This window comes from Lithobates pipiens, unplaced genomic scaffold (genome assembly GCF_037356315.1).
Source record: "Lithobates pipiens isolate NorthernLeopardFrog02 unplaced genomic scaffold, aLitPip1_a1.2 Scaffold_27, whole genome shotgun sequence".
Taxonomy (NCBI): Eukaryota; Metazoa; Chordata; class Amphibia; order Anura; family Ranidae; genus Lithobates; species Lithobates pipiens.
The window spans coordinates 11,696,133-11,722,476 of record NW_027507788.1 but is presented as its reverse complement, the minus strand read 5'-3'; the positions used below and the strand labels follow the sequence as shown (position 1 = coordinate 11,722,476).

Below are 26,344 nucleotides of genomic sequence, written 5' to 3'. Positions count from 1 at the left end.
TTCCCACCCCCTGCCTTCTGGAGCTCAGAAAGACTGTGTAGCATGTGTTTTTGAAAGCTGTAGAGAAGATAGAGCTACAAATAAAAAGGTACAACTTATGTAGGAGGATTTGTTTCATCTCTGTGTATTACATACGTCCCAACATTCTGAGATGGGAACGAGGGACACCAATTAACAAAAGTATGCCCGCATAGGACACACCCTCTGCCACACCTCTCTTTAAAGGAGAATTATACAAAAAAAATGATTGGTACTTTTTTTTTTTACCATTACTATTCATTTATCTTCGGCTTGTGGAATTTATAAATGCAGCAATTTAGAAAAGTTTAGCTCTGGGAAACACTTTCTAAAAGATAAAAAGTGCATTTTATTTACAACTATATAGATCAGACCAAAAAATGATGGACAAATGAGGAGGAAAGAGGGACATTGCATCAAATCCGGGACAGTCCCTCGAAATCCGGGACAGTTGGGATCTATGGTATTACCTGAGATCAGTCACTTCCCCGGGGATAGGTAAGGGTTTACAATCACATCACAGGACAGGCAGCTCCCCATCAGGTCCGCCAAGGGGCCCATGCCTGGAAGGGAAATGTTGGCCTGTGACCCCCATTAGCAGCCCACCTTAATAGCGTCATGAACCCCTTGGCAAAGGCACTGGGTCCCCTACAATCCTGTCCAAATTTACACACCTACTCCAGAATTATAGTATAAATAGTTGATAGATTTAAACCTTTATTTACTAATACTAATTTAGTACTAATGCTAATTTACTAATACTTTCAATAGTACAGGTGGGGAGGCAGAAAGGCATAGTGATTGGGGGTGGGGGGTACAGGACACTTCCTGGGATAGATTAGTAAAAAGAGTGACTATCCTGGCAAATCCGGGACAGTTGTAATGCAAGATTATTATGGGCACCCCTAATAATCAAGATTATCAGGGGTGCCCATGCATTAAGACAGCCCTGCCTGGGTTGGTGGGCACAGGGCACAGGGTCCTGGAGCTCCCGGGGCTCCGGTGGCCCAACATTCCTTGGAGTAAAGACAAAATAGTTATTTACCATCTTTTCCTTTTTTTTTTTTTTTTTTAATATAACATGTAGCTTTATTCCTGCAGAATTCTGACTTGTTACAATGTAGCCAATAAGGGCAAAGGAAATAATTGCAGAGGAAAATGTTTTATTTGTTACATTTTAATGCAGATCCATTCACGTGTGTTACTGCTGGGCATAACCTCTCCAACCCAGTCAAGAGGGAACGACATAGAAAAGATTTAGTCGCATTCTTCAGCCCGGACGCAGGTATTGGCGCTGTTATGCATGTATCCATCCTTGCACGTGCAGCCTATTTTGCACATAGCCATACAGAATTTTGGAGGGTTAGACCGGTTGGCACATGTGACTGGACATGGGCTGGCACATGTTGCATATTCCTCATTTTCATTACAGGAACCTGGAACACAAAGAGAAGAAGTCGCAGACAAAGAGGGGGAAACAAAAACCTAAAGAGACCCTGTCACCGACTGAAAAGTACAGAAAGGTCAATTAATTTAAAGTCGAACTTGCAGTGATTTTCCTTTCCATCATGTTTTTTTTCACTTGCAACGTTCCCCTGAATGTTCTAGCAATTTAAAACACTCCTGGAAGACTCATTTCTTTAGCACATTCCCCTCCCCCTCCTTGCACATCATAGCTCTCTCCTCTTCTGGGAGTGTCTAATTAATGCCTGTGCCAGTGGCGTAACTAGAACCTTCAGGGCCCCCGATGCAAGAAACCATGAAGGGCCCCCCTGAACCCAAGCCAGGGCCCTTCCCTCCGAGTCCGGCGGTGGAACTCCAGGGCGTGGTCACAGGTATGACCTTTGTGAGCCCTGTAGTTCCACCACTGGCATCAGTAGTTTTTTTTTTAATTAGTTTTTTTAAAAATTTTAGGTGCTCCATTGGGGGACTGTCCCTAGGCAGGATGGGGTCCCCATCCCCAGAAGAAATGAGGTCCTTCTCTCCAGGGCAGATGAAGTTACTGCCCCCAGGTGAGAATAGGTCCTGTCCCCAGGGGAGGTGGGGGTCCCTGTCCCCATGTGAGAAGGGGTCCCTGACCCCAGGGGGAGATGGAGGAGGTATGTAATGGTGTGTGGGGGATGGGGTCCTCTCACTCACCATGACCAAGCTGTAGGCCATGCACTCATCCATGTTGGCCTGGGCTCCATCCAGTGTGCTGGACGGGATATCAGCATATCTCCCAGAAAGACCTTTCATCATCTGTATATGATGGGGGAGGAGGGGGGCTGGCAGACAAGCCTGCAGTGTCCTCAGGGGCGCCGGCTCTCATAGGGCTGCACTGCATCTGTGTGCTTAAAGTTTGTTTACCCAGGAAAAGTATGTAGTGCAGTGTGGACCGGACTCGGGGGGGGGGGGGGCGCGGGACTCTGGCTGGGGAGAACAGACATCGGACTGAGCGGCAATGCATGGAGCAGGAGGGGGGTACTCTGAGGAGCCGGCCGAGGACACAGGTCATGCGGGGAATGCACAACTAAAGAGCAGCCAGTGCGATAGTCGAGCATTGAGCTCTGCTAGTCACCCTCCACCTCCGTGGAAAATAAGTATTCCTGCGCCACGTCAGGGAAATAGAGGGAGATAGGGTACTGCTGCACACACTGAAAGGGAAATATCTGAACCCCGGGGAATAATGAGTAAGAAGGGTAGTGGTGCGCTGTACACAAGGAGGTGTACAGCAGCAGTATGCAGCAGCATAGGCAGCTAGGGGTACCAGTGCACCATGCACACCCTCCACCTCCACCACCCGTGTGCATGGTGCACTGGTACCCCTAGCTGCCTATGCTGCTGCTGCCAGCCATATGTAGAGGGGGCTGCATGGGCCCCCTGCATCACAGGGCCCAGTTGTGGTTGCGACTGCTGCACCCCCTATAGTTACGCCCCTGGCCTGTGCTGACCCAGCTCCTTTTGACCTTATTCCTCTACATAACTTTTTTTATGCAGTTGCCAGGGGAGGAGCAATGGAGAATACCGTCTGACCGCTCTGAGGCCGCTGACATCACATCCAAGATTGCGGGACCCAGCAGCTATCAAAGCTGAAAGGAGCTATATATATATATATATATATATATATATATATATATATATATATATATATACATATATATATGTATGTATATTCTATGTAAACTCTGGGCTGAAGCAGATGGGACCAACAGATAGGGGATGATGTTGGGCGATCGCAGAACTCATTAAAAGGACTTCAAAATTGTTGTAAAAAAGTATTTTCAGGTTATATCCAGATTTTATATATGAGTCCTAGAACTGCAACAATTATTCCCCCCATGGGTGGCATCATTGAATCTCTAGCAATCCCTCAGGGGGGCGGGAAGACCCCCGCAAGTTCTGATTGGTTTGCCTACAGCGTGGCTCGAAACTCCCGTTCTCAGTAATCTTACCGGTTTGTTGATACGGGAAACTGGATGCTGTAAAACAGAAGGGCAAACATCCTATTAACATACGCCATTGGTTAATGCGACAAGTGCAATTGCAATAACAATTCGCTTGACTTTGAATTTGTAACGAATGAATTTGGATTGGACGGTGTGGAGTTACTGCGCAACTTTATTTATGAGCTGCATTACTCATTGTTTAGTTTATCAATTTGCAATTGTTACAAATCTGTTCTGTGGGTGATTTGCCGATTTGACCTTCACCTCGCTTGGAAGATGTGTGCAATTATTTAGTCAATTAGTAAAGACGCCATTGTTCACCTGGATCTCTTATTTGCTCTGCTGAACTGGTGATAGGTGTTCTTCCAGCCTCCCCCCCCCCTTTTTCTTACCTGAGCCCGAACGTTCCAGTGACGAGCTCAGCAGCCCCTGTCTCGGTTCCTCTCGGCTCCCGCTGCTGTCAATCAAATCCAGTGACACGGGATCCATGGGGGCGGGACCAAGTCCTGCTGTCTGCGTCAATGGACGCAGCAGCAGAACTCGGGAGCGTGCCTTCACAAGTGCCCCCCCTATGGAAAGCGGTTGTCCATGGGGGCACTCGAGAAGAGAAGGAACCAGAAGCGTCAACGGGGCGAGGGACCCCAGAAAAGGAGGATCGGGGGTTTCTCTGTGCAAAACCATTACACAGAGCAGGTAAGTATGACATGTTTGTTATTTTTAGAGGAATTTTTTTTTTGACTTTTTAATCACTTTAAGGCCTGTACACACGATAAGAAAATCAAAAGTGACATTTTGAACGAGGAGCGATCGGCCGATTATCTGATCGTTAGTAGAGTTTTTTTTTTCGATAGCCGAATTTGACTTTTCTGATGACAAAAACTGTAGGTGCAGGCTATAATTTTTTTTTTAAAGTACGCAAACGCAACGTCTGATTTTCATTCAACCACTTCCCGCTCCACCGTATAGCAATATGACGTCGGGGAAAGTGGTTCTGTTATCCTGACCGGACGTCGTATGACGTGATCGGGATAAAAAGCCGCCACGCGGGTCGCCGTGCAGCGCGGCGATCGCTGTTGTGGTGTGCGAGCCTGACACACCGCAACACCGTTTTCGGCAAAGAGGCTCTGACAGAGACTCTTCTTTACCGCGTGATCAGCCGCGTCCTATCACGGCTGATCATGTTGCAAACAGGAAGAGCCGGGTATCGGCTTTTCCTCGCTCGCGTCTGACAGACACAAGTAGAGGAGAGCCGATTGGCTGATCTCTTGACGGGTGGAGGAGGGGGGTCTGTGCTGATTTATTATCGGTGCAGCCCCCCCCTCAAGGATGCCCACCAGGGATGCCACCAGGACCACCAGGGATGGCCACCACTGATGACCTCCAGGTATGCCACCCATGGCCACCAAGGGATACCAACATACATATGATGCCAATGTGTGCCCACATTTGATGCCAATCAGTTCCCATCAGCAAAATACATGCCGGTGCCTCCATAGCAGTGATACCCATCAGTGCCATCTATTAGTGCCCATCAGTGCCACCCATAAGTACCCATCAGTGCAGCCTTTCAGTGCCCATTAGTGCCTCCTATAGGTACCTATCTGTGCAGGCTATGAGTGCCCATCAGTGCACTGGTGGGGGGGGGGGGGGTGTCTATGCCACAAGACAATACAGTACATGTTTTGAGCCCTTATGGCTACAGGAAAAGCAAGACCTCCTTAGCTGGAGATGTGTATAAGGTTTCATTAGAACAGAAACTGGTTTATATGGACAAATAATTATAATAATCAGTAATATCTTCCTAGATAAACGACTGAATACAATTAGTGATGGACGAACTTCCGACGGGACGTTTCGCGAACGCGAAACGCGAACGGGCACAAACGTTCGCGAAAACGACCGTTCGCCGCGGGCTCCATTGACTTCAATGGGAGGCGAATTTCGCAAACCTTTAGGTCGAATTTGCGGCCACGGGGTAATTATTAGGGGGTAGCACGTAGTCCCACCACCTGGACAATAGCATAATACATGTATGAGGTGAATTTGGGATCGATAACTACAAGCATTTTTTTTTTATTTGGGAAATTGTTCTGACAATTCAGGACTATGGAGCTAATGAAGGCAATGGAGGAGAGGGAAGGTCAGGGACCAGGGTAGGCAAACAAGAGGGTGCAGGAGATACAGAGCACTGACAGCAGCACCGTAATACAGAGCACTGACATCAGCACCGTGACATACAGCGCTGACAGCAGCTCCGTGACATACAGCGCTGACAGCAGCTCCGTGACATACAGCGCTGACAGCAGCTCCGTGACATACAGCGCTGACAGCAGCTCCGTGACATACAGCGCTGACAGCAGCTCCGTGACATACAGCGCTGACAGCAGCACCGTGACATACAGCGCTGACAGCAGCTCCGTGACATACAGCGCTGACAGCAGCTCCGTGACATACAGCGCTGACAGCAGCTCCGTGACATACAGCGCTGACAGCAGCTCCGTGACATACAGCGCTGACAGCAGCTCCGTGACATACAGCGCTGACAGCAGCACCGTGACATACAGCGCTGACAGCAGCTCCGTGACATACAGCGCTGACAGCAGCTCCGTGACATACAGCGCTGACAGCAGCTCCGTGACATACAGCGCTGACAGCAGCTCCGTGACATACAGCGCTGACAGCAGCTCCGTGACATACAGCGCTGACAGCAGCTCCGTGACATACAGCGCTGACAGCAGCTCCGTGACATACAGCGCTGACAGCAGCTCCGTGACATACAGCGCTGACAGCAGCTCCGTGACATACAGCGCTGACAGCAGCTCCGTGACATACAGCGCTGACAGCAGCTCCGTGACATACAGCGCTGACAGCAGCTCCGTGACATACAGCGCTGACAGCAGCACCGTAAGCAGCCCCAGGAGGAAGTCAGCACAGCACAGGGATGGTGTGATCCCCTCATAATAAGAACCCCCAGGAGGAAGTCAGCACAGCACAGGGATGGTGGGAGCCCCTCATAATAAGAACACCCAGGAGGAAGTCAGCACAGCACAGGGATGGTGGGAACCCCTCATAATAAGCAGCCCCAGTAGAAATATGACACCGCTCAACCTCTTCAAAGAGGAGGGTAGGGGCATATAGTACGGTGTGCTTTTTTGGGTCAGGGAAGTGAGCCAAATGAATTAAGAAGGTCTGTGTGCTTGATTCCAAAAATTGTTTATAGACATATACATGGTCTACTGATCACATGTGTTGAATTCCTCCGAGATCCATGCCTCATTCATTTTTAGAAATGTGAGGTAGTTAACACTGTGGTGAGCTAGGCGAGTACGCTTATCGGTCACAATCCCCCCTGCTGCGCTGAACGTCCTTTCGGACAGGACACTGGATGAGGGGCAAGCCAACAGTTCGATTGCAAATTGGGCAAGCTCTGGCCAGAGGTCAAGCCTGCCCACCCAGTAGTCTAGGGGTTCATCACTCCTCAGAGCGTCCACATCGGCCGTTAACCCAATGTAGTCGGACACCTGACGGTCTAGGCGTTCCCTGATGCTGGATCCGGATGACACCTGTCGATGGGTCGGCTGAAAGAATGACCTCATATCCGAAGTCACCAACACATCTTCAAACCGGCCTCTTCTTGCAGGCGCTGTTGGATTGGTACCCGCAAATCCTTCTCTGGGAGTGGGAATTGCTCCTCTGCCAGCGCACGCAAAAGCAGAATGCAGCATTTCTCGAAGCAAGGCCTGGAAGTGCTGCATTCTGACAGCCCTCTGCGACGGCGGTAACATTTCCGCCATTTTGTGTTTGTACCGGGGGTCTAAGTACGTTGCCACCCAGTACTGGTCCTTGACCCTCATGCTTTTTATACGGGGGTCCCTATTAAAACACTGGAGCATGAAGGCCCCCATTTGCACTAAAGTGGAAGCGGTGTGGTGGCCTGGCTCCTGCTCATCATCCAGGATAATGTCGTCCTCTTCATTCTCCTCTCCCCATCCTCGCACAACAGGGATCCCAGAAAGGTTTAAAGCATGCTCTTCTTGCTCCTGCTCATCCGCCCCGGCACCATCCTCCTCTGACTCCTCATCAGACTCCTGTTGTTGACTTGTCTCAGATAGAGTAGCCCCCCCTGGGAATTCATCCAGCATTGCGACTTCCTCATCTTCCCGCTCCTGCTCCTCCACAGCCTGATCAATGACACGACGCAATGCACGCTCCAGAAAGAAGGCATAAGGTACCATGTCACTGATGGCGCCATGGCTGCGACTGACCAGTTTGGTGATCTCCTCAAATGGCCGCAGAAGTCTGCATGTGTCGCGCATGAGCAGCCACTGGCGCGGTGAAAAAAAACCCAGCTCCCCAGAACCGTTTCTTTCGCAGAGTTCATACAGGTAGACGTTAACTGCACGTTTCTGCTGGAGCAGCCTATCAAGCATATAGAAGGTTGAGTTCCATCGCGTCGGGCAATCGCAAATAAGACGTCTGACCGGCAGATGGTGTCGCCGCTGAATGTCAGCAAGGCGAGCCATGGCCGTGTAAGATCTTCTGAAATGGGCCGAGATTTTCCTTGCCTGCCGCAAGATGTCCTGGACCCCAGGGTATTTGACAAGGAATCGCTGCACGACCAAGTTTAAGACGTGTGCCATGCACGGCACGTGCGTGATTTTGCCCTGTTTCAATGCGCTAAGCAGATTGGCACCGTTGTCACACACCACTTTACCAACTGTCAAATTGAGCGGTGTTAGCCACTCATCTGCCTGTGAACGCAAAGCTGAAAGGAGTGCCGGGCCAGTGTGGCTCTTTGCTTCCAGGCACAACAGACGCAGCACGGCATGGCAACGTCTCACCTGGCATGTGGAATAGGTTCTGGGGAGCTTGGGCGGTGCAGTGGAAGAGACGCTAGCAGCGGAAAAGGAGGAGGCAGCTGAGGAGGAGAGGGAGGAGGATGGAGTAGGAGGAGGAGAAGAAGAGTCAGGCCTGCATGCAATCCGTGGCGGTAAAACCAAATCTACACGGGTGCCACGGGTTACATGCTTGACGGCCGTCAGAAGGTTCACCCAGTGGGCAGTAAAACTGATATACCTTCCCTGCCCGTGTTTGCTAGACCACGTGTCTGTGGTCAGATGTATCTTGGCACCGACACTGTGTGCCAGAGATACATTCACTTGCCGCTGAACATGGCCATATAGCTCTGGGATGCCCTTCTCTGAGAAATACTTCCTTCCTGGGACCTTCCATTGTGGTGTTCCAATGGCCACAAATTTGCGAAAGGCCTCCGAGTCCACCAGTTTATATGGCAGTAGTTGGCGGGCTATGAGTTCTGACAAGCCAGCCGCCAACCGTTGGGCAAGAGGGTTATCCGGCGTCATCATTTTTTTACGCTCAAACATTAGGCCCACGGAAGCCTGCCTTTTTGCAGAAAAATGTGAGCTTGGCGTGATGGAAGGTGGAGTGGAGGACAATTGTGAGGAGAGAGGAGAAGGAGAAGTAGAAGACGAGGCTGGACGGTGAGAGCCTGCAGTGTGGCTTTGTGTGTTCCGTTGCTCCCACTGGGCTCGGTGATGGCTGCTCATGTGCCTTCTTAAGGCGGTCGTCCCTAGGTGAGTATTGGGCTTACCGCGACTAACGCGTTGACTGCAAAGATTGCAGATGGCAACGCTATTGTCAGCAGCGGACACGTTAAAAAAAGCCCACACTGCGGAGCCATGTGCCGGTGTCCTGGGAGCGCCAGATGTGACCGTACATGGTCGATGACTCGCTCCTGATACATTTGCAGTCTGCTTTGTCCCTGCTGTGCAATGTAAGTCATTGCTGCTTCTCCTCCCTATCTGCTGGTCCATATCTCCCTCTGAACTCCCCTCCTCTTCCTCTCTTGTGGGCACCCACGTGACATCACTAGACACGTCATCATCAACGTCACCTTCCCCACCGCTATAAGTAGAGTAGGCAGCAACACCGGGGACCAACCTCCTCCTTGGGCTGATCTGGGTACTGGCGTCAGACTGCTGAGTAGCGCTTGTTGCTACCTCCTCTTCCTGATCCAATACCAAGAGTGGCTGCGCATCAGAAATGTCCTCTTGATATGGATCGGAAAATAATTCCAGTGACTCAAGCGGAAGGTATGTGGTGGTGGTGGTGGTGGTCGTGTTGTTGGTGGTAGTGTCTTTGGGGGTGCACATAGCAGAGAGTGAAGAAGAGGGTGCAGATCGAGAGGATGAGGAGGGTGCAGAAGAGTAAGGCTGAGCGAGCCACTCAACCAAGTCTGGTGCATCCTTTAAAGTAATTGAACGCACCTTCTGCAACTTCCCACTTTGGCTCAAGCCTGTTGCTCCTGCCCTACCCCTACCACCCCTGCGGAAGGGCCTGCCTCTTCCTCTGCATGTCATTTTTTAAATGACCCTGTGACAAAACTCTTAGTCCCTATACCGCTGAAGGACTGCTGCAGTATAGGTGAGCGGTCAGCAGTGGTGCACGTCAACCCTATCTATTGTGGACCTATAGCGGTCCTTACAGAACAGCAGACTGTACCGCACTCAAGCCTATGTACCGTAGCACCCTATACCAAGTTACCAGTCCTTATAAGAACTTTTGTGGACCAAGCAGGTTGTGTATTAGTGTTTAGCAGACTGTACGTCAGTCCCTATACCGCTGAAGGACTGCTGCAGTATAGGGCAGCGGTCAGCAGTGGTGCACGTCAACCCTATCTATTGTGGACCGATAGCGGTCCTTACAGAACAGCAGACTGTACCGCACTCAAGCCTATGTACCGTAGCACCCTATACCAAGTTACCAGTCCTTATAAGAACTTTTGTGGACCAAGCAGGTTGTGTATTAGTGTTTAGCAGACTGTACGTCAGTCCCTATACCGCTGAAGGACTGCTGCAGTATAGGGCAGCGGTCAGCAGTGGTGCACGTCAACCCTATCTATTGTGGACCGATAGCGGTCCTTACAGAACAGCAGACTGTACCGCACTCAAGCCTATGTACCGTAGCACCCTATACCAAGTTACCAGTCCTTATAAGAACTTTTGTGGAACAAGCAGGTTGTGTGTTAGTGATTAGCAGACTGTACGTCAGTCCCTATACCAATGAAGGACTGCTGCAGTATAGGGCAGCGGTCAGCAGTAGTGCACGGCAACCCTATGTATTGTGGACCGATAGCGGTCCTTACAGAACAGCAGACTGTAACGCACTCAGGCCTATGTACCGTAGCACCCTATACCAAGTTACCAGTCCTTATAAGAACTTTTGTGGAACAAGCAGGTTGTGTGTTAGTGATTAGCAGACTGTACGTCAGTCCCTATACCAATGAAGGACTGCTGCAGTATAGGGCAGCGGTCAGCAGTAGTGCACGGCAACCCTATGTATTGTGGACCGATAGCGGTCCTTACAGAACAGCAGACTGTAACGCACTCAGGCCTATGTACCGTAGCACCCTATACCAAGTTACCAGTCCTTATAAGAACTTTTGTGGACCAAGCAGGTTGTGTGTTAGTGATTAGCAGACTGTACGTCAGTCCCTATACCAATGAAGGACTGCTGCAGTATAGGGCAGCGGTCAGCAGTAGTGCACGGCAACCCTATGTATTGTGGACCGATAGCGGTCCTTACAGAACAGCAGACTGTAACGCACTCAGGCCTATGTACCGTAGCACCCTATACCAAGTTACCAGTCCTTATAAGAACTTTTGTGGACCAAGCAGGTTGTGTGTTAGTGATTAGCAGACTGTACGTCAGTCCCTATACCAATGAAGGACTGCTGCAGTATAGGGCAGCGGTCAGCAGTAGTGCACGGCAACCCTATGTATTGTGGACCGATAGCGGTCCTTACAGAACAGCAGACTGTACTGCACTCAGGCCTATGTACCGTAGCACCCTATACCAAGTTACCAGTCCTTATAAAAACTTTTGTGGACCAAGCAGGTTGTGTGTTAGTGTTTAGCAGACTGTGCGTCAGTCCCTATACCGCTGAAGGACTGCTGCAGTATAGGGCAGCGGTCAGCAGTAGTGCACGGCAACCCTATGTATTGTGGACCGATAGCGGTCCTTACAGAACAGCAGACTGTAACGCACTCAGGCCTATGTACCGTAGCACCCTATACCAAGTTACCAGTCCTTATAAGAACTTTTGTGGACCAAGCAGGTTGTGTGTTAGTGATTAGCAGACTGTACGTCAGTCCCTATACCAATGAAGGACTGCTGCAGTATAGGGCAGCGGTCAGCAGTAGTGCACGGCAACCCTATGTATTGTGGACCGATAGCGGTCCTTACAGAACAGCAGACTGTAACGCACTCAGGCCTATGTACCGTAGCACCCTATACCAAGTTACCAGTCCTTATAAGAACTTTTGTGGACCAAGCAGGTTGTGTGTTAGTGATTAGCAGACTGTACGTCAGTCCCTATACCAATGAAGGACTGCTGCAGTATAGGGCAGCGGTCAGCAGTAGTGCACGGCAACCCTATGTATTGTGGACCGATAGCGGTCCTTACAGAACAGCAGACTGTAACGCACTCAGGCCTATGTACCGTAGCACCCTATACCAAGTTACCAGTCCTTATAAGAACTTTTGTGGACCAAGCAGGTTGTGTGTTAGTGATTAGCAGACTGTACGTCAGTCCCTATACCAATGAAGGACTGCTGCAGTATAGGGCAGCGGTCAGCAGTAGTGCACGGCAACCCTATGTATTGTGGACCGATAGCGGTCCTTACAGAACAGCAGACTGTACTGCACTCAGGCCTATGTACCGTAGCACCCTATACCAAGTTACCAGTCCTTATAAAAACTTTTGTGGACCAAGCAGGTTGTGTGTTAGTGTTTAGCAGACTGTGCGTCAGTCCCTATACCGCTGAAGGACTGCTGCAGTATAGGGCAGCGGTCAGCAGTAGTGCACGGCAACCCTATGTATTGTGGACCGATAGCGGTCCTTACAGAACAGCAGACTGTAACGCACTCAGGCCTATGTACCGTAGCACCCTATACCAAGTTACCAGTCCTTATAAGAACTTTTGTGGACCAAGCAGGTTGTGTGTTAGTGATTAGCAGACTGTACGTCAGTCCCTATACCAATGAAGGACTGCTGCAGTATAGGGCAGCGGTCAGCAGTAGTGCACGGCAACCCTATGTATTGTGGACCGATAGCGGTCCTTACAGAACAGCAGACTGTAACGCACTCAGGCCTATGTACCGTAGCACCCTATACCAAGTTACCAGTCCTTATAAGAACTTTTGTGGACCAAGCAGGTTGTGTGTTAGTGATTAGCAGACTGTACGTCAGTCCCTATACCAATGAAGGACTGCTGCAGTATAGGGCAGCGGTCAGCAGTAGTGCACGGCAACCCTATGTATTGTGGACCGATAGCGGTCCTTACAGAACAGCAGACTGTAACGCACTCAGGCCTATGTACCGTAGCACCCTATACCAAGTTACCAGTCCTTATAAGAACTTTTGTGGACCAAGCAGGTTGTGTGTTAGTGATTAGCAGACTGTACGTCAGTCCCTATACCAATGAAGGACTGCTGCAGTATAGGGCAGCGGTCAGCAGTAGTGCACGGCAACCCTATGTATTGTGGACCGATAGCGGTCCTTACAGAACAGCAGACTGTACTGCACTCAGGCCTATGTACCGTAGCACCCTATACCAAGTTACCAGTCCTTATAAAAACTTTTGTGGACCAAGCAGGTTGTGTGTTAGTGTTTAGCAGACTGTGCGTCAGTCCCTATACCGCTGAAGGACTGCTGCAGTATAGGGCAGCGGTCAGCAGTAGTGCACGGCAACCCTATGTATTGTGGACCGATAGCGGTCCTTACAGAACAGCAGACTGTAACGCACTCAGGCCTATGTACCGTAGCACCCTATACCAAGTTACCAGTCCTTATAAGAACTTTTGTGGACCAAGCAGGTTGTGTGTTAGTGATTAGCAGACTGTACGTCAGTCCCTATACCAATGAAGGACTGCTGCAGTATAGGGCAGCGGTCAGCAGTAGTGCACGGCAACCCTATGTATTGTGGACCGATAGCGGTCCTTACAGAACAGCAGACTGTACTGCACTCAGGCCTATGTACCGTAGCACCCTATACCAAGTTACCAGTCCTTATAAGAACTTTTGTGGACCAAGCAGGTTGTGTATTAGTGTTTAGCAGACTGTGCGTCAGTCCCTATACCGCTGAAGGACTGCTGCAGTATAGGGCAGCGGTCAGCAGTAGTGCACGGCAACCCTATGTATTGTGGACCGATAGCGGTCCTTACAGAACAGCAGACTGTACCGCACCCAAGCCTATGTACCGTAGCACCCTAGACAGACCAAGTTACCAGTCCTGATAAAGAGCTTTGTGGAACAAGTGAGTTGTGAATGATTAGCAGACTGCAGCAGAAGGGCAGCAGTCAAGTATAATATTCTTTCTATATTTGGAAGAAAGAATATTATACGTGTACAAGCCTATTACCGTACCACTGATACCAGTCCTGAAAAGAACCTTTGTGGAACTAATAGTAACAGCAAGTCTTTAAAATTATCCTCACTGCCTGACACACTGCTTCCTGCCTGTCCCTATACAAATTGGCAAAAAAGAGTAGGCTGGAACGATTAGCTGGAACAGCTCTTTTGTGGACCTGATAGTAACAGCTAATGATGATGATGATGATGATGATGAAGAAAGACTAATCTGGCTGAGCTGTCCCTAAAATAGCAGCATACAGCGCTCTGTCCCTTTATCTAAACTGACAAAAGAAACTCAGGCTGCTGACCTAACACCTATACCAGTCCTGAAAAGAACTTTTGTGTACCAAATAGCTAGCGTTTTCTCTGTCCCTACTCCACACAGGATCCTTTCCCTACAGTGACAGAAGAAAGAATGTAAAATGGCCACCGGATCGGGTGTATTTATAGGTTAGGGGGAATGTCCAAGTGTCCATGAGCTGTCATGTCTCAATTGGTTGTCCTGTAACACATGATAAACGTGTCACGAAAGGTTAAAGTTCTTGTATACATTAAACACGTAAGTCCGCCGGGGCGAACGACGGAAAAAGGCGTTCGAACCCGCGGACGGCGAAAGTCGGAAATTCGCCGCGAAACGACCGCCGGGCGAACCGTTCGGCCATCACTAAATACAATACTGTGACGGATTTCATAACGAAATGTGTCTATCAAAATGTATTATTTGTTTTGTTTTTATTTGATTTGTTAACACTTGAAAAATCGAATAAAAATTATTAAAAAAAAATAAAATAAATGAAAAAAAATAAAAATAAATAAAAACATTGTTGGAAACATACCTCTTCCAATGAATGATGTGCAGACCACTGTGAAAATAAGTAAGATTAAAAAATAAATTGGATGCAGGAAACCAAAACTACAATATATAATACAAAATTATAAGAGCTCACATTCATTTTGAAATGAGGCATCTACATTAGTGGGAGTTGCATTTTTTTTTTTATTAACAGTAAAGCTGGGACTCTTGAGGGATGGGTGGGAACTCGTCTGCCATGGAGTCCATCAGGAAAAGAAGACGAGTGCCCACCCATCTGTCAAGAGTTGGCCAGTTACAGAACGCAGTCTCTAGCGGTGAGATCAAATTTATGGGAGTGGGGGTCCTATAGCATTGGAGAAGGAGGCGGGGTTAACCCGCACGTAGTCTGCTATGGAGTCCATCAGGAAAGGAAAATTACGGTATTTGATAATACATTTTCCATTTTTTTTTCCATTAAATGTTCCTTCCTGTTTCTTGTCTGGTCATTAGCCTAGGCTTATGACATCATGCACAGCTCTAGGAAGGGAGGGAGGGGGGCGTGAGGCATAAGAGGGCCAATGAGAGCTGCAGAGCTGAAGGTTTGCCTCTGTGTGTATGTGTAAATCCAGGAAGTGAACAGGCAGGAGCTTCAGCTGCCCACAGTTAAAATGGCTGCCGCCAGATTCAGTGGAGGGACATTTCTGCAGCATATTTAGCAAGTACAGAATCACAGTATATATTGTATAAAATAATATGCAAAATGGTTGGAGGGAAGCTTCAGAATGGCAAAGATGTTTCTATTACAAATCATGTGAGCAGACCGCAGTTCCTCTTTAACCACTTGCCGCCCGCCCTATAACAGAAACACAGTGGCAAAGTGGTTTCAAAATCCTGACCGGACGTCATATGACGTGATCAGGATTTTGAGCCGCTGCGTGCCCCCGGGGGCGCGCATCGCAGCGATCGTTGTTGCAGGGTGTCAGTCTGACACCCCGCAACTACAATCTTGGTAAAGAGTCTCCGACGGAGACTCTTTACCACGTGATCAGCCGTGTCCAATCACGGCTGATCACAGTGTAAATAGGAAGAGCCAATGATCAGCTTTTCCTCACTCGCGTCTGTGCTCCTCTGACAGGGGGGGTCTGTGCTGATCGATTATCAGCACAGCCTCCTCGAGGATGCCCACACTGGACCACCAGGGATGCCACCAGACCACCAGGGATGCCCAGCACAAGGTATGCCAACCTAGACCACCAGGGATTCCAGTCAGTGCCCACAATGGATGCCAATCAGTGCCCTCAATGGATGCCAATCAGTGCCCACAATGGGCATCACTGATTGGCATGCATTATTGTTTGGCACTGATTGGCATCCATTAGTACAGTATAATACAATACAATGCTGCCCATCTGTGCCGCCTATCAGTGCCCATCCGTGCCACCTATCAGTGCCCATCTGTGCCACGTATCCATGCCCATCTGTACCGCCTATCCATGCCCATCTGTACCGCCTATCCATGCCCATCCATGCCGCCTATCCATGCCAATCCGTGCCAGCTATCAGTGCCAATTTGTGCCACCTATCAGTGCCCATCTGTGTCGCCCATCTGTGTCGCCCATCAGTGCCACCTATCAGTGCTCATCAGTGCCGCCTATCAGTGCCACATATCAGTGTCCATCAATGCCACCTCATCAGTGCCACTTCATTGGTGCCACCTCATTGGTGCTCATCAGTGTCGCCTTATCAATGCTCATCAGTGTAGCCCCATCAGTGTAGCCCCATCAGTGAAGGAGAAAACTTAGTTATTTACAAAGTTTTGAAACTGAAACAAAAAAAACATATTTTTTTTCAAAATTTTGGGGTATTTTTTTATTTGTTTAAAAAAAATAAAAACCGTAGAGGTGATCAAATGCCACCAAAAGAAAGCTCTATTTGTGGGAAAAAAATGATAAAAATTTCATTTGGGTACAGTGTAGCATGACCGCGCAATTGTCATTTAAAGTGCGACAGCGCTGAAAGCTCAAAATTGGTCTGGGCAGGTGCCCGGTATTGAAGTGGTTAAGTAGGAATAAACACCATGTTACACAGTCAGTCAAAAATATGAAGTATATCTTTTATATATATATATATATATATATATATATATATATATATATCTCTATTATTATTTTTTTTTTTTTAGGCTAGGTTCACACCTATGCAGGTTGCAGTTGATACCTTTTTTTTTTCTCTGTCCCTTTTTTTATTTTATTTTTTATTTTATTTTTTTCACATGCGTTTTGGATTTGAGTTTTGCAGGTTTTTAGGAGGTTTCTGTTGTCCTGCAGGAGAAACCAGCAAAAAACGCAGCGGAAATGCATCAAAAATGCAAACACTGTATTTTTTTATGCATTTCCATTGAGGTCTATAGAACAAAAAACGCAACCTGCTGTTGGCAACAAAATTCTGATCCTTTTCAAAAAATAAAAACATAAACGCACAGGTGGAAACGCAGACATGTGAATCTGACCTATAGGGAATCTTGTTAAATGGGCTGTAGTGCATTTCTAGAAAACTGAAAGAGCGCGGCAAAACACATTAGCCTAAGACAAAGAAGTGAAGGGTTGAAACCCCTGTCAAGCTTTATTGCCATCTCAATGGGGGGGGGGGGGGGGGGGGTTGGGATTTCTCCTTCACTTCCTGTCCCATAGACATGCAGATAACGAGAGGAAATTTTCACTTCAACAGTTGTCACTGCAACAAGTGTCTCCATTGGAGGTTTTCCCCTCTTTTCCCAGTAGACACCAGCAACATTTTGGATTTTCCCATCACATTCAGTCTCAGTGACAATGGTCATCCGGGGAAATAGAGAATGCAAATGTCACTTATGGGGAACACGGCTTCAATTAAACCTGTCATGGAGTTCTAAACCTTCTTCACCCTATCCAGAGCTAACAAAACGGGTTGCCTTTAGACCAGATTAGTGCAATTTGCTGTGTTCCAAATTAGTTTGTTGACAAATTTAGACAAATTCATTAATTCGAAAAACATCCAAATTAATGAAAACATTTAATTTGTAAAGTTGTAAATTTGAAAATGTGTAAATTAGTAAATTTTTTAATTTGTAAATTTTAAAATTTTAAAATTTGTAAATGAAAAATGTGAAAATGTGTAAATTTAAAAATTTGTAAATTTGAAAATTTGAAATCCCAAAATTCAAAAATCTGAAATAATGACTATTAAATTGAAAAGAAATTCCAATACCTATAAATTTTGCTGTTAGACCCCTTTCACACTGGAGTGTTTTGTTTTTTTCAGGCGCTTTTGGGCTAAAAATAGCTCCTGTAAAGCCCCTGAAAAACGCCTCCCCTGCAGCCCCAGTGTAAGAGCCCGAGTGCTTTCACACTGGAGGGGGGTGCGTTTGCAGGACGTTAGAAAAAAATCCTGCAAGCTGCATCTTGCGGTGGGGGAGCAGTGTATACACCGCTCCTCCACCTCCCCTGCCATTGGAATCAATGGGTACCGCTGCTGAAGCGCCTGCCAAGCGATTTGGCAGCGGCGCTTTTAACCCTTCATTTGGCCACTAGCAGGGTTAAAAGTGCCCCGCTAGCGGTCGAAAAGTGCCGCTATTACAGTGGCAAAGCACCACTAAAATTACCGCTTACGCCCACCGCCCCACCCCCCACCGCCCCAGTGTGAAAGTAGCCTTAGTGAATGTTAAGAATGTATCTGAAGTTACAAATTATCGCACATCGTAAATTCAAAAATGTATAATTTCATAAATTCATAAATTTGAAAATCCGAAAATAAGACAGAAAATTCGAAAATTCTAATGAACAAAAATCCAAATTTTAAATAATATCTAACTAATAACAAACTATTAAATTATAGGTATTGGAATTTCCTTTCAAATTTGGCTGTTAGTAAACGTAAACGTTACAAATGATCGCACATCGTAAATTCAAAAATTTATAATTTCATAAATGTAAAAATCGGAAAATAAGACAGAAAATTTGAAAATTCTAATGAACGAAAATCCAAATTTTAAATAATATCTAACTAATAACAAACTATTAAATTATAGGTATTGGAATTTCCTTTCAAATTTGTCTGTTAGTAAACGTAACGAATACGAATATATCTAAAATTACAAATTATGCAAAATACCGAATGTCGTATCTAAACGAATGGAACGTAACTAATTAATAATAATGACTAATAATAAAAACTTTTTATTATTATTCATTCGTTCCATTCCATTTGTTTAGATGCGGCATTCGTTCTTTTGGATAATTTGTAACTTTGGATAAATTCATATTCGTTATGTTCACTACCAGACAGATTTGAAAGGAAATTCTAACACCTATAATTTAATAGTTAGTTATTATTACTTAGATATTATTTCAAATTTTCGTTCTTTTGAAAATAAACTAACTAACTAATAATAACTAATAATAACTAACTATTAAATGATAGGTGTTAGAATTTCCTTTTAAATTTGTCTGTTAGTGAACGTAACAAATATGAATTTATCCAAAGTTACAAATTATCCAAAAGAACGAATGCCGCATCTAAACAAATGGAATGGAATAAAATTATTAATAATGGTAATAAAGTTTTTGTTATTGTTATTTATTATTATTAGTTACCAAATGTATCTAAGTGAATGGAATGTAACTAATTAATAATAATAAATAACAATAATAATAACAATAACAAAAACTTTATTACTATTAATAATTCATTCCATTCTATTTGTTTAGATGCTGCATTCATTATTTTGGATAATTTGTAACTTCGGATAAATTGATATTTGTTATGTTTACTAATAGACAAATTTGAAAGGAAATTCCAATACCTATAATTTAATAGTTAGTTATTATTAGTTAGATATTATTTCAAATTTTCGTTCTTTTGAAAATAAGAAAGAAAATCCGAAAGAACAAAAATTTGAAATAACTAACTAACTAATAATAACTAACTATTAAATGATAGGTGTTAGAATGTCCTTTCAAATTTGTCTTTTAGTGAACGTAACAAATATGAATTTATCCAAAGTTAGAAATTATCCAAAAGAACGAATGCCGCATCTAAACAAATGGAATGGAATAAAATTATTAAAAATAGTAACAACGTTTTTGTTATTGTTATTATTATTGTTATTTATTATTATTAGTTACCAAATGTCGTATCTAAGCGAATGGAATGTAACTAATTAATAATAATAAATAACAATAATAATAACAATAACAAAAACGTTATTACTATTAATAATTAATTTCATTCTATTTGTTTAGATGCCGCATTCGTTATTTTGGATAATTTGTAACTTTAGATAAATTCATATTCGTTACGTTCACTAACAGAAAAATTTGAAAGGAAATTCCAATACCTATAATTTAATAGTTAGTTATTATTAGTTAGATATTATTTCGAATTTTCGTTCTTTTGAAAATAAGAAAGAAAATCCGAAAGAACAAAAATTTGAAATAACGAACTAACTAATAAATTATAGGTGTTAGAATTTCCTTTCAAATCTGTCTGGTAGTGAACGTAACAAATATGAATTTATCCAAAGTTACAAATTATCCAAAAGAACGAATGCCGCATCTAAAGAAATGGAATGGAATAAAATTATTAATAATAGTAATAAAGTTTTTGTTATTGTTATTATTATTATTGTTATTTATTATTATTAGTTACCAAATGTTGTATCTAAGCGAATGGAATGTAACTAATTAATAATAATAAATAACAATAATAATAACAATAACAAAAACGTTATTACTATTAATAATTCATTCCATTCTATTTGTTTAGATGCCGCATTCGTTATTTTGGATAATTTGCAACTTTAGATAAATTCATATTCGTTACGTTCACTAACAGAAAAATTTGAAAGGAAAATCCAATACCTACAATTTAATAGTTAGTTAGTTGTTATTAGTTAGATATTATTTAAAATTTTCATTCTTTCAAATTTCTGAATTTACAAATCTTCAAATTTACGAATATACAACATTTTACATTTTTGAATTCACAAATTTACAATGTGCGGTCATAACGAATGACCTGAAAAAACAAAACGAAAAAACAAATGAAACAAAAAAACGAAACCGACCAAACTTTTTTCGGCAGTGCACATGTCTACTTTAGACACACTTTCCTATCAAAGGAAGGAAGTACCTGTTATTTTGTAATAATATTACATGTAGCAATAATAATAATAATAATAATAAATAATGCTTACCGAACCCACACAGCAGAAGAATTGCTCCGACCTTCATCTTCCTGTCCTCTAACCTAATAAAAAAAAATAAAAAATTGGAATCACCTTTCTATAAAAAGAGAATATAAATGAAGATGGGATCCGGAGGAGAGGAGCGTACCTTTCCCACGCTATGCTGTGTTTTGTATGTTTAGTTACACTCCATTCCTTTTTATTGGTCTGCTTTATGTACATTGGAAGCTGGTCACTTATTTGTTTAATGTTCTCTGAGCTCAGCTGGATTACTGGAGGGGATAATAAAAAAAAGTATGGAATGTACAATCGTGTGGTAAGATTTGGAGAAAGTTTGATGCCAGTTAATTAATCCTATTATTTATTTTAATGCAAATGTATGTGTCAACATCCAAGATAAACGTAACAAATATGTTACATTAGAACATCAGATTTCCCATCGCTATCCCTTCAAATGACACCGCTGAGGACGGATCATGACATTTCCTATTGATAAGAGCAACCTTAAAGAGGAGTTCCACCCAAAAATGGAACTTCCGCTTTAAGGGAAGGTGACCCCCTGACATGCCACATTTGGAATATCATTTTTTTTTTTTTTTTTGGAGGGGGAGGGGAGCGGATACCCTCATTTCAGAGGGTCCCAGCTTCCCCTTCCTCCCGGCGCACTGTGGCACTGGAAGGGAGATCACCCATCCCCCACACGTCACAGGTCCCAGATGATTGCCCAGCCAGTCACACCGTGTGGCACGGCTCTCGCAGGCATACTGTGAAAGCACAGCCGGGCACGCACACTTACCCTGTTTCCCCCGAAAATAAGACCTAGCGTGATTGTCGGTGATGGCTGCAATATAAGCCCTACCCCCCAAATAAGCCTTGTAGGTCTTATTTTTGAGGAAACAGGGTAGGGCTTAATTAGGGGGGGTAGGGCTTATATTGCAGCCATCACCGACAATCACGCTAGGTCTTATTTTCGGGGGAAACAGGGTATAATTCCAGCGCTGGAGAGAGGAGGGAGAGACGAATGGGGCTTCGTTCCCCCCACATCGCTGGACCCTGGGACAGGTAAGTGTCCGAATATTAAAAGTCAGCAGCTGCAGTATTTGTAGCTGCTGACTTTAATTTTTTTATTTTTTATATGTGTGTTCACATACGTGTATTTTATGAATCATAGTCTGTCATTTTCATGTACTTCTTTCATCTGATGTACCTGGTTGGTCCTACCAGTCACTTTTTTTTTTTTTTTTTTTTAACCACTTCAGTCCCGGAAAGGTTTTACATTTCCTGACCAGGCTGTTTTTTTTGCGATATGGCACTGCGTTACTTAAACTGACAATTGAGCGGTTGTGCGACTCTGTACCCAAATAAAATGTATGTCCTACGCCCTCCCCCCCCCCCCCCCCCCGCAAATCTTCTTTTTGTGTATTATGCATTTTTTTTTTTTTGCGCTATAAACAAAAAAAGACTGACAATTTTGAAAAAATAAAACAATATTTTTTACTCAGCCCTTTCCTGACCAGAGCACTTTTTGCCCTTCAGCACTGCGTTGCTTTAACTGACAATTGCGCGGTCGTGTGACGTTGCACCAAAAAAAAATTGATGTCCTCCCCCCCCCCACACAAATAGAGCTTTATTTTGGTGGTATTTGATCGCCTCTGTGGTTTTTATTTTTTGCACTATAAACAAAAAAAAGAGCTACAATTTAAAAAAAAAAAAAAGCATTATTTTGTACTTTTTGCTATAATAAATATCCCCCCCCCCCCTTTTTAAAAAAAAAAAAGCTAATTTTTCCTCTATTTAGGCTGATAAAGGGGTTAACACTAGGGGGCGGTGAAGGGTTTAACTGTGTTCCCTGGGAGGTGATTCTAACTGAAGGGGGAGGAGGCTGACTAGAGGAAGTGACAGATCGGGGTTCCTCGCTAATAGGAACACACGATCTCTCACTCCTGTCAGAACAGGGAGGAGAGTGTGTTTGGTCTTGGCTGGCGGTCATCGTGAACGTGATGACGGCTCGCGCAGGGGAGCAACCTGCTGCAGTATAACTGCGGTGGTTAGTCAGGAAGCGGTTAAACTATGGGATATATTTATGGAACTTTTATTGTTTTTACTAGTAATAGCAGCGATTTTTAGCTGGACTGGGACATTGCGGCAGACAAATCTGATACTAAGTGACACTTTTTGGGGAGCAGTGACACCAGTACAGCGATCAGGGCTAAAAAAAATGCACTGCCACTGTATAAATGACACTGGCAGGAAAGGGGTTAACATCGGGGCGATCAAAGGGTTAAGTGAGTTTCTATAGAGTGTTTTCTCACTGTGGGGGGAATGCTGTGACTGGAGGAAAACAGAGATCCGCGTTTCTGCTTTGCAGAAACACAAGATATCTATCTTCCTCCTGCACAGAACGGCGGTCTGCCTGGTTTACATAGGCATATCACGGTTCTGCCTCTCCTGTGAATGATCGTTGGGTCCCGGTGGCTGCTGGACCCGCTGATTGGCTCCCGCTGTGTCCAATCACATTGGGAGTGGGGCCCCTGGCGGCGCGCGTGACCCAGAGCCGGAAGAAAGAAATCACGTACAAGTATACTTTATCCACACCCAATCTGATCACCCCCATGTATATTCTCCTTATAGTATACCAGTGCCAACTTGTAAGTACAATCTTAACTCCCTTATACGTCTAACATACCGCTAACTACTATTTACTCACAGAGGCGTAACTAGAAACCTCAGGGCCCCGATGCAAGAAATCAGGAAGGGCCCCCCCCCCCCCGAAAAGCAGGATTTTGATACTATATTTTTTTCCACTGTAGAACAAAGTAAAACATTTCTGTGCAGCCTGTGTCCCGAGTGAAACCTGTGTCACCAGTGCAGTGGTGGTACTGGAGGGGGGTGGTGGTCCTGGAGAGGGGTGGCAGTGGTACTGGAGGTGGTGGCAGTGGTACTGGAGGTGGGTGGTGGTGGTGGTACTGGAGGGGGGCTGGTGGTGGCACTGGAGGTGGGTGGCGGTGGTGGTACTGGAGGGGGATAGTGGTCCTGGAGAGGGGTGGCGGTGGTACTGGAGGGGGATGCTGGTCCTGGAGAGGGGTGGCGGTGGTACTGGAGGTGAGTGGCGGTGGTGGTACTGAAGGGGGGGTGGCGGTCCTGGAGAGGGGTGGCGGTGGTACCGGAGGTGGGTGGCGGTGGTACTGGAGGGTGGGTGGTGGTACTGAAGGAGGGTGGCGATGGTACTGGAGAGGCATGGTGGTCCTGGAGAGGGGTGGCGGTGGTACTGGAGGTGGGTGGCATGGTGGTGGTACTGGAGAGGGGGTGGCGGTGGTACTGGAGGTGGGTGGTGGTGGTACTGGAGGTGGGTGGCGGTGGTGGTACTGAAGGGGGGTGGCGGTCCTGGAAAGGGGTGGCGGTGATAACGGAGGTGGGTGGCGGTGGTACTGGAGGAGGGTGGCGATGGTACTGGAGAGGCATGGTGGTCCTGGAGAGGGGTGGCGGTGGTACTGGAGGTGGGTGGCATGGTGGTGGTACTGGAGAGGGGGTGGCGGTGGTACTGGAGGGGGGGTGGCAGTGGTCCTGGAGGTGGGTGGTGGTGGTACTAAAGGTGGGGGGCATGGTGGTGGTACTGGAGAGGGGTGGTGGTGGTCCTGGAGGTGGGTGGTGGTGGTACTGAAGGTGGGTGTCACGGTGGTGGTGGTGGTACTGGAGGAGGGGTGGCGGTGGTACTGGACATCAAGGTTCACAGAGGGCCCCCTTGCTTAAGGGATCCCCAGATACCCCCCCCTTACATCAGGGTCCCCAGAGAGCCCCCCTTACTTTAGGGTCCCTAGACAGTCACCCCCCCTTAAAGAGGTTTCTCTGTACCTTGCTGGACTCCGATGTGCACCTTGGCCCCCAGAAGATCTCTGTAACCCCCCCCTACCCTGCACCTGTGGGGAGGCAACGATCAGCAGCTCTATGGATGTTGATGGGCGGCGGGATCTTCCTGAGTCTCTGCACACACTGGAGAGGGGTCAGCATGGCTGTGAGTGGAGAGCGTGTCTGTCATTTAACAGCAGCGCAGAGCCAGAGACACCGGGACTGACGTTTAATTTTCCCTCATTCTCTCTCCCAGGGAACACTGGCACAGCTGATCTGCTCCCCCTTCGGCCCCCCCTCCCCTCCTCTCCTCTCCTGTGTTCTCCGCGGGAAATGTGAGCTTGTTAGCTTCACACCTGAATGCCCGCGGAGAACACAGGAGAGGAGAGGAGGGGAGGGGGGGCCGAAGGGGGAGCAGATCAGCTGTGCCAGTGTTCCCTGGGAGAGAGAACGAGGGAAAATTAAACGTCAGTCCCGGTGTCTCTGGCTCTGCGCTGCATTTAAATGACAGACACGCTCTCCATTTACAGCCCCATGGATAGCAACCACGCCGGGCCCCCCCCCCCCACAGTGATGGAATTCCAGGGCCCAGTCGCAACTGCGACTGTTGCGACCCTGATAATTCCGCCACTGTTTACTCATTCAGCAGTGTTCTATCAATTTGTGGTTTACCACTCTCAAACACCTTTACCTAACAAGCCAACCTTAATGCCCTGTACACACAGTCGGACATTCCGATGACAAAATCCGTCTGACTTTTTCCAAAAGATTTTGGCCCAAACTCATCTTGCATACAAACGGTCGCACAAAGTTGTCGGAAAATCGCGATCGCGGTGACGTAAACCGCGTATGACGGGACTATAAAGGGGCGGTAGCCAATAGCTGTCATCTCGTAATTTATTCTGAGCATGCGTGGCACTTTGTGCGTCGGAATTATATACAATTTAAACATTCAGATTTTGTTGTCGGAAAATTTTAGATCCAGATCTCAGTGAGGGAATCAGGAAGTGAAGCGTTGCGGCTTCACTTCCCTACTGCGCATGCGCGAGTCACGCAGCTCAATAGGAATGGTCCGCGCTGTCTCTGGGACCCGTGTGTGTCCCAGCAGACAGCGCGCCGGGACAGGAAGAAGCATAGACTCCCGTGGGAGTCTATGCCCGGAAGTGGGTGCAGATACCTGTCTTAGACAGGTATCTGCACCCCCCCCCCCAAAAGGTGCCAACTGTGACACCGGAGCGGGGGGCAGGGTTCCGATAACTGGAAGTTCCACTTTAGGGTGGAACCCCGCTTTAAGTAGGCAGGACTGACGAGCTGGATATGAACAACAGTTGAGTAACTGTGGAGAGAGATGGGAGCTGGCCATTAGCTGACAGCTGAGCGGCCAGCTCAGAGAAGGAAGGGCTGAGCCCAGCCCTGATACATGTGCATTGTTTAATAGTACAATACACTGTTTTTGGTGAAAGGTGACATTAATAACCTGTGGCAATAACCTTCGGTTAGTGATTAACTTGGGCTCCTAAAGGTTTTTAATAGTCATGTACAGCATCCAAAGTCCATTGTCTGACTATGTTGGCACACCCTTATAGTTATAGAACATATTTGGC

At 46.3% G+C, this 26,344-nt stretch overlaps 1 protein-coding gene across 1 annotated transcript; it reads right to left on the bottom strand.

The window, feature by feature from the left end:
• Window positions 1-1,161: 1,161 nt before the first annotated feature.
• LOC143933523 (venom peptide SjAPI-like) lies at window positions 1,162-21,158 on the bottom strand. The gene is made up of 5 exons (XM_077456435.1): window positions 21,043-21,158; window positions 20,904-20,956; window positions 14,718-14,744; window positions 3,453-3,479; window positions 1,162-1,454 (listed from the first exon to the last, which is right to left on the bottom strand). Exons 1-5 carry the CDS (start codon window positions 21,114-21,116, stop codon window positions 1,276-1,278), a joined length of 360 nt encoding a protein of 119 aa, XP_077312561.1. The 5' UTR covers window positions 21,117-21,158; the 3' UTR covers window positions 1,162-1,275.
• Window positions 21,159-26,344: the final 5,186 nt, after the last annotated feature.